The sequence below is a fragment of the Acomys minous genome, assembly GCF_964271855.1.
Source record: "Acomys minous genome assembly, chromosome: 10".
Classification (NCBI taxonomy): Eukaryota; Metazoa; Chordata; class Mammalia; order Rodentia; family Muridae; genus Acomys; species Acomys minous.
In genome coordinates this window covers 42,403,902-42,416,114 of record NC_140491.1, presented here as the reverse complement: position 1 = coordinate 42,416,114, position 12,213 = coordinate 42,403,902, and the positions used below count along the sequence as shown (strand labels likewise).

Here is a 12,213-nt window from a genome sequence, read left to right as displayed (position 1 = left end):
TAAAATATTAGCAAAATGAATCCAACAGGAAAAAAAAAAGAATTAATTATATACCACAACCGAGTGTGCTTTACTGCATAAATAAATAAATAAATAAATATCATCTGGAAAAAGAAAAGAAATCAGCCGGGGGTAGTGGCACACACCTTTAATTCCAGCACTCCAGAGGCAGAGGCAGGGGGATCACTATAAGTTCGAGGCCAGCCTGGTCTACAAAAGTGAGTCCAAGACAGCCAAGGCTACACAGAGAAATTCTGTCTTGAAAAACAAAACAAAACAAAACAAAACAAAAAGAAAAAAAATCATATCATTATATATGACCTTTTAGCAAATTCAGATTATGTAAAACTTCCTCCACTTGATAATAGCCATGAGTCTCATGGCAGATATTTATTAACAATTAAAGTTTATGATCAAGAGGCAAGAAACCTAAAGGGAAACAGAACTGATTTTAAACTTAGCCAACTTACTGTAAACCTGCAATAACCAAGACAGTGTGGTCGGTCTTAGAAAAAGAAAGAAAAAGCCAGACCAGCGGACTAGAAATAGGTCTACACATCTAAGCCAAGCTTTGACAAAGGAGGAGAGGTTGTTTAATGGAGGAAGTGTTGTCTTTCCACAGCCGACTCTGGAACAATGGCCCATCACAACACACGCATGCGCACGCCCTCCGAGAGAGCCCTAAACACATTTCAGTCCTTTTCACAAAATCAGCTGAAAATAGATTATAGATTTAAGTATAATGCAGAAAACTACAAAGCTCCCAGAATGTAACCCTGAAGAAAATCTATCTGGTCATGGTGTTGAGTCAGTTGGCTGGAGTCCTTTTGTTCTGTTTATACAGAAATAATGTGTAGCCAAGGAGACAACCTTCAAGTACTGGGCGCTTTTGTTTCCCTTGGTGTTTTGCAGCAGTGAGTGATGGCAGTAAGCAGGTGGGAGCAACAGCAGGTGGTACCTTCTCGTGTTACAATCTTCATGCATGCCTTTAATATTGGGACTCTAAGCCCTGTACGTGCTATAGCTCTTGTGTAAGCCTAGAAAGCTGGAATTTTTCAGCCCGTGGTTGTAATTAAGGTTGAAGTTTGTGGGCAGCAGGAGTCTAAGGATTTCTCAGCTCTTGACAGCAACCAGTGTCACAGATCATGTGTAGGCCAAGGATGTTGGAATTCCTGAACCCCAAACTCTGGCCAGTGTTAACGTGCTAGCCCTGGGGCGTCTGAGACCCTTGGTCTTAAAGATCTGACAGCTCTCTGGAATTCCTCTGGCAACCAGGGCCTGCAGTTTTTCTTTTTCTGACACCTTATGGTCTTTTTTATCGTTCTTCGGGCTCAGCTGTCCACCCTCTCTCGCTGCCGCTCTCAAGCCGTTCCTGTGACTCTTCCTCAGCTGTCCAGCAGCTGCCTTGCCTCTTTCACAGCCCAGCCTGCCAACCGCTCAGCTGTCGCCGCTGCCATTCTGTCCGCTGCGCCCTTCCCATCCCTGCTGCTCTGCTCTTTCTTTTGCTCAGCCTCACCAGGAAAAAGGAAAAGACCAACTGAAGAAAATCCTTTTATTAGGCCCAGGGTTGCAACACCAGGGAAGGCAGCACAGTAGAGTACAGCCAAGCGGATACACTCCGTGAGCCTGGGAACCCTGGGTACTGCCTGAAAAGAGGCTTTTAGGCAGAAACTGCCATTTATTTTGGACCAATACAGTCTTGCCTCTGAGCACCAATCACACCATTCAGACTTCTATTTGGATCAGTTACCACCGGCCACAGCAGTGTCTTTGCTAGGCCAACATGGGCGTGGTTTCCTTGTGGCTTATGTGGGAATGGTTGCAAGGTTATGTAGCTCTTGTGGAAGCTTGTGATAGCAAAAAGGCTGGCATGAAGGATTTCAAACAGCTCTGGCTGAAAGCTATACCTTTAGGAGTTGGGGCAATCAACTCTGCCTGTCTTTAGCTTTCTCGGGGTGTCTGTGAACTATTCTCAATGGCTGGCGCTGGCATAAGGGGAGCTGACTCCTTGGCTGACAGTTCTGTTATGTCAAGAAGGGAGAGCCAAAGGCTGTGAATTAGGGAGTCAACCCATGTCATTTTCTGTGTGTTTGGTTATATATCAGAAAATGAACATCACAAACAGTATGTAAAGACTTTGTCACTAGCACTAATGTTGTTGGGTTTTGTTTGTTTGCTTGCTTTGTTTTTAACAGTACTTCGCGCTATGCCAGGAAGGGAAAGGTACCTCCCACTGGACTGGCTAATAAACTTTTATATATAATGCCAAAGGTCTGGTCCATGGAAGGAATGGATAAATTGTACTTCACTGAAATCAGATATCTGTCTCACCACAGACAAAAAAGCCCAAGTTCAGAGGACATAACAAGCCACAGACCGTGAGGAGACATTTGGGAAATGCGTAGGTCAACATGGAAACTTTCTGTTCTATTTTTCCTCTGTGAACCTGTGCTGCGGCTTGAATGTGGAATGTCCCTCACAGGCTTAAGCATTTCAACACTTGCACAGGTGGTGGTGCAGCTTTAGAATGTTGTAGAACATTTGGGGGCATGGGGCCCGGCTAGGGGAGGTGGGGCACTGTGGGGCAGGCCTTATGGGTTCTTGGCCAGCTCCCTTCGAGCCTGAGCTCTTTGCTTTTTGACGGCTGATGTGATTGAACAGCTGCCTCACACTCCAACTACCCTCTAGGCAGCCCCTGCTGCCATCTGATAGGCTGTGTTCCTTAAGCCAGGAGCCAGAGTAATTTCTTCCTTCTTGAATTATTTTTGTTAGGTATTCTATGACAGCAGCAACTTAAAACTGCTCTAACAGAATCAATCTGTTACTTAAAAAACAAACAAGCAAATAAACAAAAAATCAAAACAAACCAACCCAGGCTTTCTACTGACGGCTTCTGGGGAGGGAGAGTGCGTTTTCTTTAAGGGTGTGGCCCTGGTATGTCAGCTGTGCTCCAGTGGGTCCTCTCACACCCATGAGTATCTGGGCAACACAGTAAACTCAGTGGGTTATTTTAAAAGGCGGGAAAAAGGCATAGGTTTGGGAGTGGGTAGGGAGGTGTGGGGAAATTTGAAATGAATTAGGGAGATAAATTGGAAGTGAATATTATCAAAATGCATTAGTACAAATTGCTCAGGGAATTGATAAGAACATTGTATTTAAAAAGGAAAAAGTTGGGCTGGAGAGATGGCTCAGTGGTTAAGAGCACTGTCTGCTCTTCCAGAGGTCCTGAGTTCAATTCCCAGCAACCACATGGTGGCTCACAATCATCTATAATGAGATCTGGTGTCCCCTTCTGCCTTTAATCCCCAGCACTCGGGAGGCAGAGGCAGGCAGATCGCTGTGTAGTTCAGGACAGCCAAGCCTAACACAGAGAGACCCTGTCTTGAAAAACCAAAAAAGGAAGTAAATAAATAAATAACTGAAAAGGAAAAAAAATGTTAAAAATCAGTTCAAGGGCTGGAAAGATAGCTTGGTGGCTAAGAGCACACGCTGTTTTTGCAGACGATCCAATTTCAGTTCCCAGTACCCATTATGGGCTCCCCACCACCAGCCCTCACAGCTGCCTGTGACTAACGGCAGCTCCAAAGGAATGCAGCCTCTTCTTCTGAACTCTGAGGGCACCTGCACATACCCCACACATACACACATACACACACATACGAACACACACACATACACACGTGTGTACATGCATGCACGCTTGCACGCACACACATACACTATACACTCATGTACACACATGAACACATATACACGCACCCATACAGACACATATACATACTCTCTTAAAAAATAAATCTTTAAAAAATCAATCCAGCACTTAGAACATGGAGAAAAGAAATGATTCCTATTTTACTAAAAAATTATGACTGATGAATATCCACATGAAAGGACATTCAATATTGTTAGTCACCAGAGAATTGATTATCATGTCTCTAGGAGAAATCATTACACTCTTATCCATAGAAAGAAAATAAAAATAATGACAACACCAAATGCTTATGAGGAAACAAAGAAACCCAAACAACAACAACAACAACAACAAAACTCTGAACTTTTCTCTCTCTCTCTTTTTTTTTTTTTGTTGTTGTTGTTGTTTTTCAATACAGGATTTCTCTGTGTAGCCTTAGCTGCCCTGGACTCACTTTGTAGACCAGGCTGGCCTTGAACTCACAGAGATCCGCTGCCTCTGCCTCCTGAGTGCTGGGATTACAGGCATGTCCTACCACGCCTGGCACATAGCACTGAAAATTTCAAGCTAAATAGTGGACTCACAAGACAGTGTAGAAAATATTTTGTTAATTTCTTTCAAAACGTGTTCCAAAGAAATGGAACGATTTCTTTACCCAAATATCTATGCATTAATGTTCGCAGATGCTTTATTTGCAGTCGAGGGAAAATGGGAGAAACCCAAGTGCTTTTCAGTAGGTGGTGGATGAACAAGTTATGAGCTGCACAGTTGGGCACCAAATCTGTGGTAGAGCAGCAAAAAGGAACGAGTGATACCTGGATGCATCGCAAAGGCATGAAATCGAGTGAAAAGATGCTGATCTCAGCTTTTCACATATTACATCATCACATTTCTTTTACATCCTCGACATTACTGAAACTTAGAACGCAAAGCAGATTGTGAGGCTTATGGGAGACAAGAAGGTGAGAGTAAAGGAAGGGACCACAGGAAACAGATGGTTTCAGAACAAAAACCTTTCAGTGTTTGTTTGTTTGTTTCGAGATAGCATTTCTCTGTGCAGCCCTGGCTGTCCTGGACTCACTTTTGTAGAGCAGGCTGGCCTGGAGCTCACAGAGATCCACCTGCCTCTGCTTCCCAAGTGCTGGGATCAGAGGCATGCGCCACCACATCTGGCTGTAGATTTATATACATAGTAATAATCACACAAAAGGTGGTGGGGAGATATGATATATATATATATATATATATATATATATATATATATATATATATAAAACAAGATAAAAATGAAGAGAGTGAGAGAATATATAAATAATAAAAAGTCACAAATCTATAGAAAAAAAAAAGTAGTCCAAACAGAAAATAAATACCAAAATGGTAGATAACATTTAAAATCAGCAGTAGCTAGTTTGTGTTTACATGGAGAAATTGTGTATCAATTATTACAGTGGGTTGGTTTAAAAACACACTTTAAAAGGAACAACAGTCATGAGCTGTTGACTTGGGGTGCTCCCAGGTAAACACATACTGCTAAGGAGGAAGAGAGCGTTTCCTAGCAGCAAGCAGCCCTTCATCAAGAAGTGAGAACTCCAGGGTTTCCAACACCATTTGTTGAAGATGTTGTTTTTTTCTCTAGGGTGGGTTTTGTCTTTATAATCTTTGCCAAAAAAAAAAAAAAAAAAAAATGAGGTGGCTGGAGGTGTCATCTTACCTAGAAATTTGATCCTTATTTTGAACTCTGCAAAAAGATCGATTCTAAATGCATCAAATACCTCAATGCTGTACCCAAAACATCTAGATGTGATAACAAAAGGCACAGTTCAGGACATAGACTCAGATACCACCTTCTCTCTAGGACCCCAGCTGTACAGGAGACAAGGCCAACAGTCAATAAGCCGAATAGCATGAAATTAAAAAGATTCTTATGCTACAGTGGAAGTTTAAGGGCAGCATAGAGAATGAGAAAAAAAAAATATTTTCCAGCTATGCATCTGAGAGAGGATCAGTGTCTAGAATATACAAGGGACTAAAAAACAAAAACTAAAAACTAAACATCAGGAAAACAAACAAACCTGTTAATAACTGCCTAAACACCAGAGGGTTCTCAAATGAAGAAACACAAATGTCTAAGAGTAGCCTAGCCATCAGGGACAAGCAAATTAAAACTGCTTTGGTATTTCACCTTACCCCAGTCACAATGGCCAAGACCAAGAACACAGATGAGAAGAAATGCCTTTGAGGATGTGAGAAAGTGGGGGCACTGTTCACTGTTGGTTGAAGTACAAACTGGTACAACCACCATGGAAATCAGTGTGAACTTTCCTAAGAAAAAGAGAAGTAGAGCTACCGTGTGACCTAGCTGTACTATTCCAGGGAATATACCCAAAGGACTCTCTTTATCCTACTACAGAGATAATTTCCCATCCATGTTCATTGCTGCTCTACTCACAATAGCAGGGAAGTAGAATCTGCCGTCTACCAGCTGACAAATGGATAATGAATATGCGGTTTATACACACAGTCGAGTTTTATTCCTGCTTAAAGAAAAACAAAATTTGCAGGCAAGGGAGTCAGGTAACCCAGACCTAGAAAGACTAACACCACATTTTAACTCTCATATGTGGCTCCTAGCAGCAGGCTTTAGATTTGTGTGCTTACCTTGGAGCAGAAATCAGGAAAGTAGAAAGGGACTGAAGAGAGGGAGAGGCAGAAATAAAGATCTTAAGAGTGAGAAGATCATAGAATCCACGTGGTGTGAAGGTGGGTGGAGAATGATGAGGCAGGAGAGATGACATCGGGAGAGAGATGGGGATATAGTATGAAGTGGGGGCTGAGGGAGGGATAGCTTGGCCCTGGGGGTGTTTTTAAAAGCTATATGGAAAGCTATTGTCCTAGATGTTTACTAAAAAATAACAATAGTAGAAGGGTTTGGATGCAGGCACACTTACACAAGGGGTTAAGGCTACCCCTATAAGCCCTGGGTTCTATCCCAGCACTGAAGAACAAAAGGGAAGAAAAAAAAAAAAAAAAAGAGAGAGAGATCCTTCTGAAACTCTTTCTCAAACCCAGATGCACACACAATAGAATATTGCTGTTAAATATGCCTGGTTCCACCCATAGTCATGCTTCCAAAATTATTCAGGAAAAGGGCTTGGAGTCAGCATTCCTAAAGCTCCCTTGGTAACACAACGTAGCCAGACACATACCCACAGAGCCATAGTCATGACACTCCGATTGCTTCAAACATGACATATTAGTCCCAGGCACAACATACTGCTCTGGCTATGTCAGAAACATGACAATTCCCAGACTCCAGGTGCATCCCCCACTAGAACGCATTGCTAGGCACAAAGGAGCCAGCGTGCCATTTGGCTAGGTAAGATATTTTACCTTGGAGGGAAATTCACTGCTTGCTCACAAGCCTCCCACAGACGAATCTTTTTAGGATCTGCTGAGAGCAACAAACCTTGGCAGCAAAGCCTGTAGTTATTATTTTTCAAATATACTTTTATTCTTTGGCAATTTTATACATGTATATAACACAATCTAGTTACTCTCACACCCTGTTCCCTTACTGCCCTTGACACATCCCCTCTTCCTCTTTGGAAGCCTCTTTCTTATATTCGTGCTGGGTTGTTTTCTCTTGCACTCCACTGATTTTGACCTGGGCTGTTTCCTTTGGAATGCGATGAGCTCACGTGTGGGTATGCATGTAACTCAGTTACTTCTCTGTTGCTTTGATAGAACACCAGGACCAAGCCAAAGAAGGTAGAGTGTTATCTGAGCTTCCAGTTGGAGAAAGTTAGTGTCCATACTGCAGGGACTGCATGACAGCAGAATAAGCATGGTGGTAGGGGCAGCAACATAAGAACTCATCTTTTCTTTTTAAATTTTTATTTATTGGGCTGGAGAGATGGCTCAGCGGTTAAGAGCACTGACTGCTCTTCCAGAAGTCGTGAGTTCAATTCCCAGCAACCACATGGTGGCTCATAACCATCTATAATGTGATCTGATGCCCTCCTTAGGCCTGCAGGTGCACATGCAGGCAGAACTCTGTATAGATACTAAATAAATAAATAAATCTATTTAAAAAATTTTTAATTTATTATTTATGTAGTATTCTGCCTGCATGTGTGCCTGCATGCCAGAAGAGGGCACCAGATCTCATTGTAGATGGTTGTGAGCCACCACCATGTGCTTGCTGGGAATTGAACTCAGGACCTTTGGAAGAACAGACAATGCTCTTAAACTCTGAGCTATCTCTCCAGCCCAAGAACTCATATCTTGACCCTCAAGTGTGAGGCAGGAGTGAGCTGAAAATGATGCAAGACTCTTTTTTTCCCCCTCAAAGCTCACTCCTAGTGAAAGTCTATACCATGTAAGGCCCCCCCCATATAGCGCCACCTACTGGGGACAAAGTGTTCAAATGGCTAGCACTACGAAGGACATTCTCATTCAAATCACTCCAACAAGTGAACACAATAACTACCTTTCTCTAGAACGCGCGCTCGGGCGCGCGCGCGCGCGCACACACACACACACACACACACACACACACACACACACACACACACACCTCAAACTCTACCCCAGGCTCAGAGGATCCGACAGTGCCATCTCCATCCAGCTTTGAACTTACAAAGAATGGAATCAGACCAGCAGCCTTGTCTTTCTCCAGGGCCTCCTGAAGGGCAGAAGCTCTCATGGAAAAGTTGTCATCCGAAGGGATTGCTTTTACTTCTATTCCACCAATTAATCCAGCTCTTTCTACAGAGGAGTGTGCCTGCAAGGAGAATGGGTAGGACTGAGTCTGTGAGGCTGTGCTCCCGTGACGGCTGAGGCACTGGCTCTGCAGAGCACTTGATCTAGCCTCTAGATGTCCCGCAAAGGAGACAGAGTTGATTGCTTCTCTCCCAGGAAAGCATCTCTTTCTTGGGCATGGTTCTATGCTGGAATATTGCTTTCCAGCCTAATGAACCAAAGACTACCAGAGTGAAGTGTTGGCTCTACACTGATTAACTTTTTAATCATCTATGTGATTTTAAATACAGGTAGATTTAAATATATAGCAATATTCACACCAAAGGTGACAAGCAGGGCTATACAATAAAATAATACTATGGGGGGGGGGTGGTGGTGGTGGTGGTGCACACCTTTAATCCCAGCACTTGGGAAGCAGAGGTAGGCAGATCTTTGAGTTTGAGGTCAGCTTGGTCTACAGAATTCCAGGACAGCAGGACTACACATAGAAATCCTGTTTCAAAACAACAGCAATAAAAAGTGTATATAATATATATTATAGACACATTGTAAAAAATGTATATATGATATATTTTTAATATTTTTTGGTTTTGTATTGTATACAGTGTGTGCATAATGTATATTATATATACACATACAACTAACAAGATAAAATGAAGAAAAAGGCACAACAAAAACAGTTGATCAAAAAGTCAAGTAAATAAAGTAAGTGAGCTAAAACTACCAAGTTTCTGTTTGCTTCTATCTGTAGGATTTTATGAGCATCATAATGAACTCCAAGCCAGGCCTCTCAAGCCACAAGCAGGCCTGAGTGGTCACAGCAAGCCTGGTGCTTTTATCCCTTCTGGTAATAAAAAAACAACAAAAAAAAAGGCTTTGAGAATGTACATGATTTACAAAGCTGGGATTTGGCATCAGGTTAGAGCCTCACTTCCAATTTTTCCACAGTGGAGCTTTAAAGGCAGGCCACAGGGGCACGGTGCAATTCCACACTACAAAAAATGGTAACCAGCCAGTTGTGGGGGCTCCCAGCATGTGTATTTTATTTCTGACTAGATCTATCAAGCTCCCATGATAGAATACGAAGTTTCTCCTCTCAAGATCCCTGGGGAACAGCTTTTGGATTTGATGTGATACTAACTAACTGTTCTTGGATTCAACTCTAGGGTGGAGGAGGATGGGGGTCGGGGTGGGTGTTGGGCCAACGCCCACCCCAACACGCTCACCTGATCCGACATGTAAGCGACCAGCTTTTCCATGATAGCAGCTTGTGTTAACTCTGGGGAGGCTGCCTGCAGCTGGCGGATCACTTTAGTCCGGGCAGCCAGTAGGGCCACCAAGGTGGCTTCGCTGGCACTTCCCTGAATCCGAGAGAAAAAGGCCAAATGAAATCTGAGATGCTGCAAAGGAGTCCCAGTCTAAACTGTTGGAAGACATATTATTTGTGTCCATAGTTTCCTTTAAAAGTTGAGCCAGAAATTGCAAAATTCACTTATTTTTTTGCATCTAACATCTGCAGAGGCTGGTTTAGCTCTTGTAATTAGTTTGACATTGCTTTATCCATATTATGTCCCAGTGAGCTGACATTCTGATCCTGTAGCATATACAAGACCCTGCAGGTGTTCTCTCATGGGTTCCTTAGGCCTGGTCTGGGACATACTGTCTCCACTTCCATCAGAGGAAGAGACTGATCCAGGGCAACCTGCCCAATCCCTGCTCTGTGTTCCTATGCATGTGAACAGAACAATTTGTATTTGCTTATAACATAGGAATGCATTTTCCTTGACACACAGAGGTTAACTTGGAAGGTTTCTCCCACTCCTTAATGTAACAGGCTGAATTGTGCTCACTCGTTCCCTGCAATCCACGCACTGAACCCCTAGACCCCTGCACCTCAGACTGTCCTACATTTAGAGAAATAAGACCTTTAAAGCCAAGCCTGGTGTATGCTACATGATGTACGTGCTTGCAGTCTTAGCACTAAGGAGGCTGAGGCCGGAGGATAACTGTGAGTTCAAGGCCAACCTGCGTATATAACCGGCACCAACCCAGCTAGGGCTACAGTATGAGAGAGTCTCAAAACACCCATAAGAAAAGAAGGAAGAAAGTAAGGATTTAGCAGTAAGGAGAGAGGGAAAGACAGAGGGGGCTTTTAAGTAAAAATTAAATCTTTAGGATAGACCCTAATCCAATCTGACCTGTATCCTGAGAATAAGAAATTAGTCAGCCAGTCGTGGTAGGCACACGCCTTTAATCTCAGCACTCAGGCGTCAGAGGCAGGCAGATCTCTGTGAGTTTGAGGCCAGTCTGGTTTATAAACCTAGTCCAAGACAGTCAAGGCTACACAGAGGAACCCTGTTTCTAAGAACAAAAAACAAAAAACAAACAAACAACTGCTCCCCCCAAAAAATCAGAAAGAAAGAAATTAGCTGTCAGCCCTGTATGGTGGTGCACACCTTTAATCCCACAATTTGGGAAGCAGAGGCAGGGGGATCTCTATGAGTCCAAGGCTAGTCTGATCTACAGATCGAGTTCCAGGACAGCCAGAACTATGCAGAGAAGCCCTGTCTTGAAAAGCAAAAACAAGGGCCGGGCGTGGTGACACACGCCTGTAATCCCAGCACTCAGGAGGCAGAGGCAGGCAGATCTCTGTGAGTTCGAGGCCAGCCTGGTCTACAAAGCAAGTCCAGGACAGTCTGAGTGACACAGAGAAACCCTGTCTCGAAAAATAAAAAACCAACCAACCAAACGAACAACAGCAACAAAACAAGCAAACAAAAATAAATTTAGAAAACAAAGAAAGGAAGGAAGAGAGAAAATAGCTGGCAGACATGAGATACATAGGGGAGAGAGACAATGAGAAGACAGGAGTGAGAAGACAGTAATAAGTAATTCAAGAGTCATCCTTGGGAAAAGCAATCCTGCTGACACCTAGGTCTTGCCCTTTAGCCTGCAAGCCTGCAGGACTCAGGAGCAATGAATGTGCTGTGTCAGCCATCTTTGCTCTGTGCTTTCTTGGTACAGGCCTAGTGAACCAGTACAAGAAATCTCAACCATTTAAGAATTGTATACAATCCAGCCAGGGGTGAGGGGGCACACCTTTAATCTCAGCCCTTGGGAGGCAGAGGCAGGAGGATCTCTGTGAGTTTGAGGCCAGCCTGGTCTACAAAGTGAGTCCGGGACAGTCAGGTCTACAAGAGAAACCCTGTCTCAAAAAAACAAAAACAAAAACAAACAAACAAACAAAAAAACAAAAGAATTGTACACAGTTCATCTGTTGAACTTGAGACTGAGAGAAGAGGGTTTAGTGCCTACTGAGTTTATCCCATTTAATTTGTAAAATAATCCTAGTTTCAAAGTTTTTCATCTCCCTGATTTGCGGTATTGTTAAAAGCAAAGCTCCATTTGGTCTTTCTTGGTACTTTCTAGTTTTTGTGCTCAACTCCCCTGGTAGACAAATCCCAGGAGAAACCCACCAAACATTTGCTGACCCTGAAAGCTTTGAAGACCGTGGAGTTTTTTCAGATAAATATACAGTATGTTGTGTAGATATGCAATTTTTTTCTTATTAATATTTTACCTCCCTTATCAATCATGATCTTGCACTTTGATTTTTCCATCCACTGCACCTATTTATTCTTTTCAATCAACTCCTATTCCCTGAGGGATGTGATGAGCTTTCAAACTAGGTACACATGTTCCCATTTCCGTAGCTGTGATGCATGAGTTCAAAAAAAAAACACACCACGGTCTTCACCGAG

General features: G+C 43.1%; 1 protein-coding gene across 3 annotated transcripts in view; it reads right to left on the bottom strand.

The window, feature by feature from the left end:
• The window catches only part of DDC (dopa decarboxylase), a 91,130-nt gene that overhangs the window by 45,791 nt on the left and 33,126 nt on the right, over nucleotides 1-12,213 (bottom strand). For all 3 annotated transcript variants that reach the window (XM_084798335.1, XM_084798336.1, XM_084798337.1), the window contains exons 5-6: nucleotides 9,679-9,813; nucleotides 8,331-8,474 (exon numbers count right to left, since the gene is read on the bottom strand). In XM_084798335.1, the coding sequence (XP_084654461.1) occupies nucleotides 8,331-8,474; nucleotides 9,679-9,813 (279 nt within the window). The remainder of the gene's footprint in view (nucleotides 1-8,330; nucleotides 8,475-9,678; nucleotides 9,814-12,213) is intronic.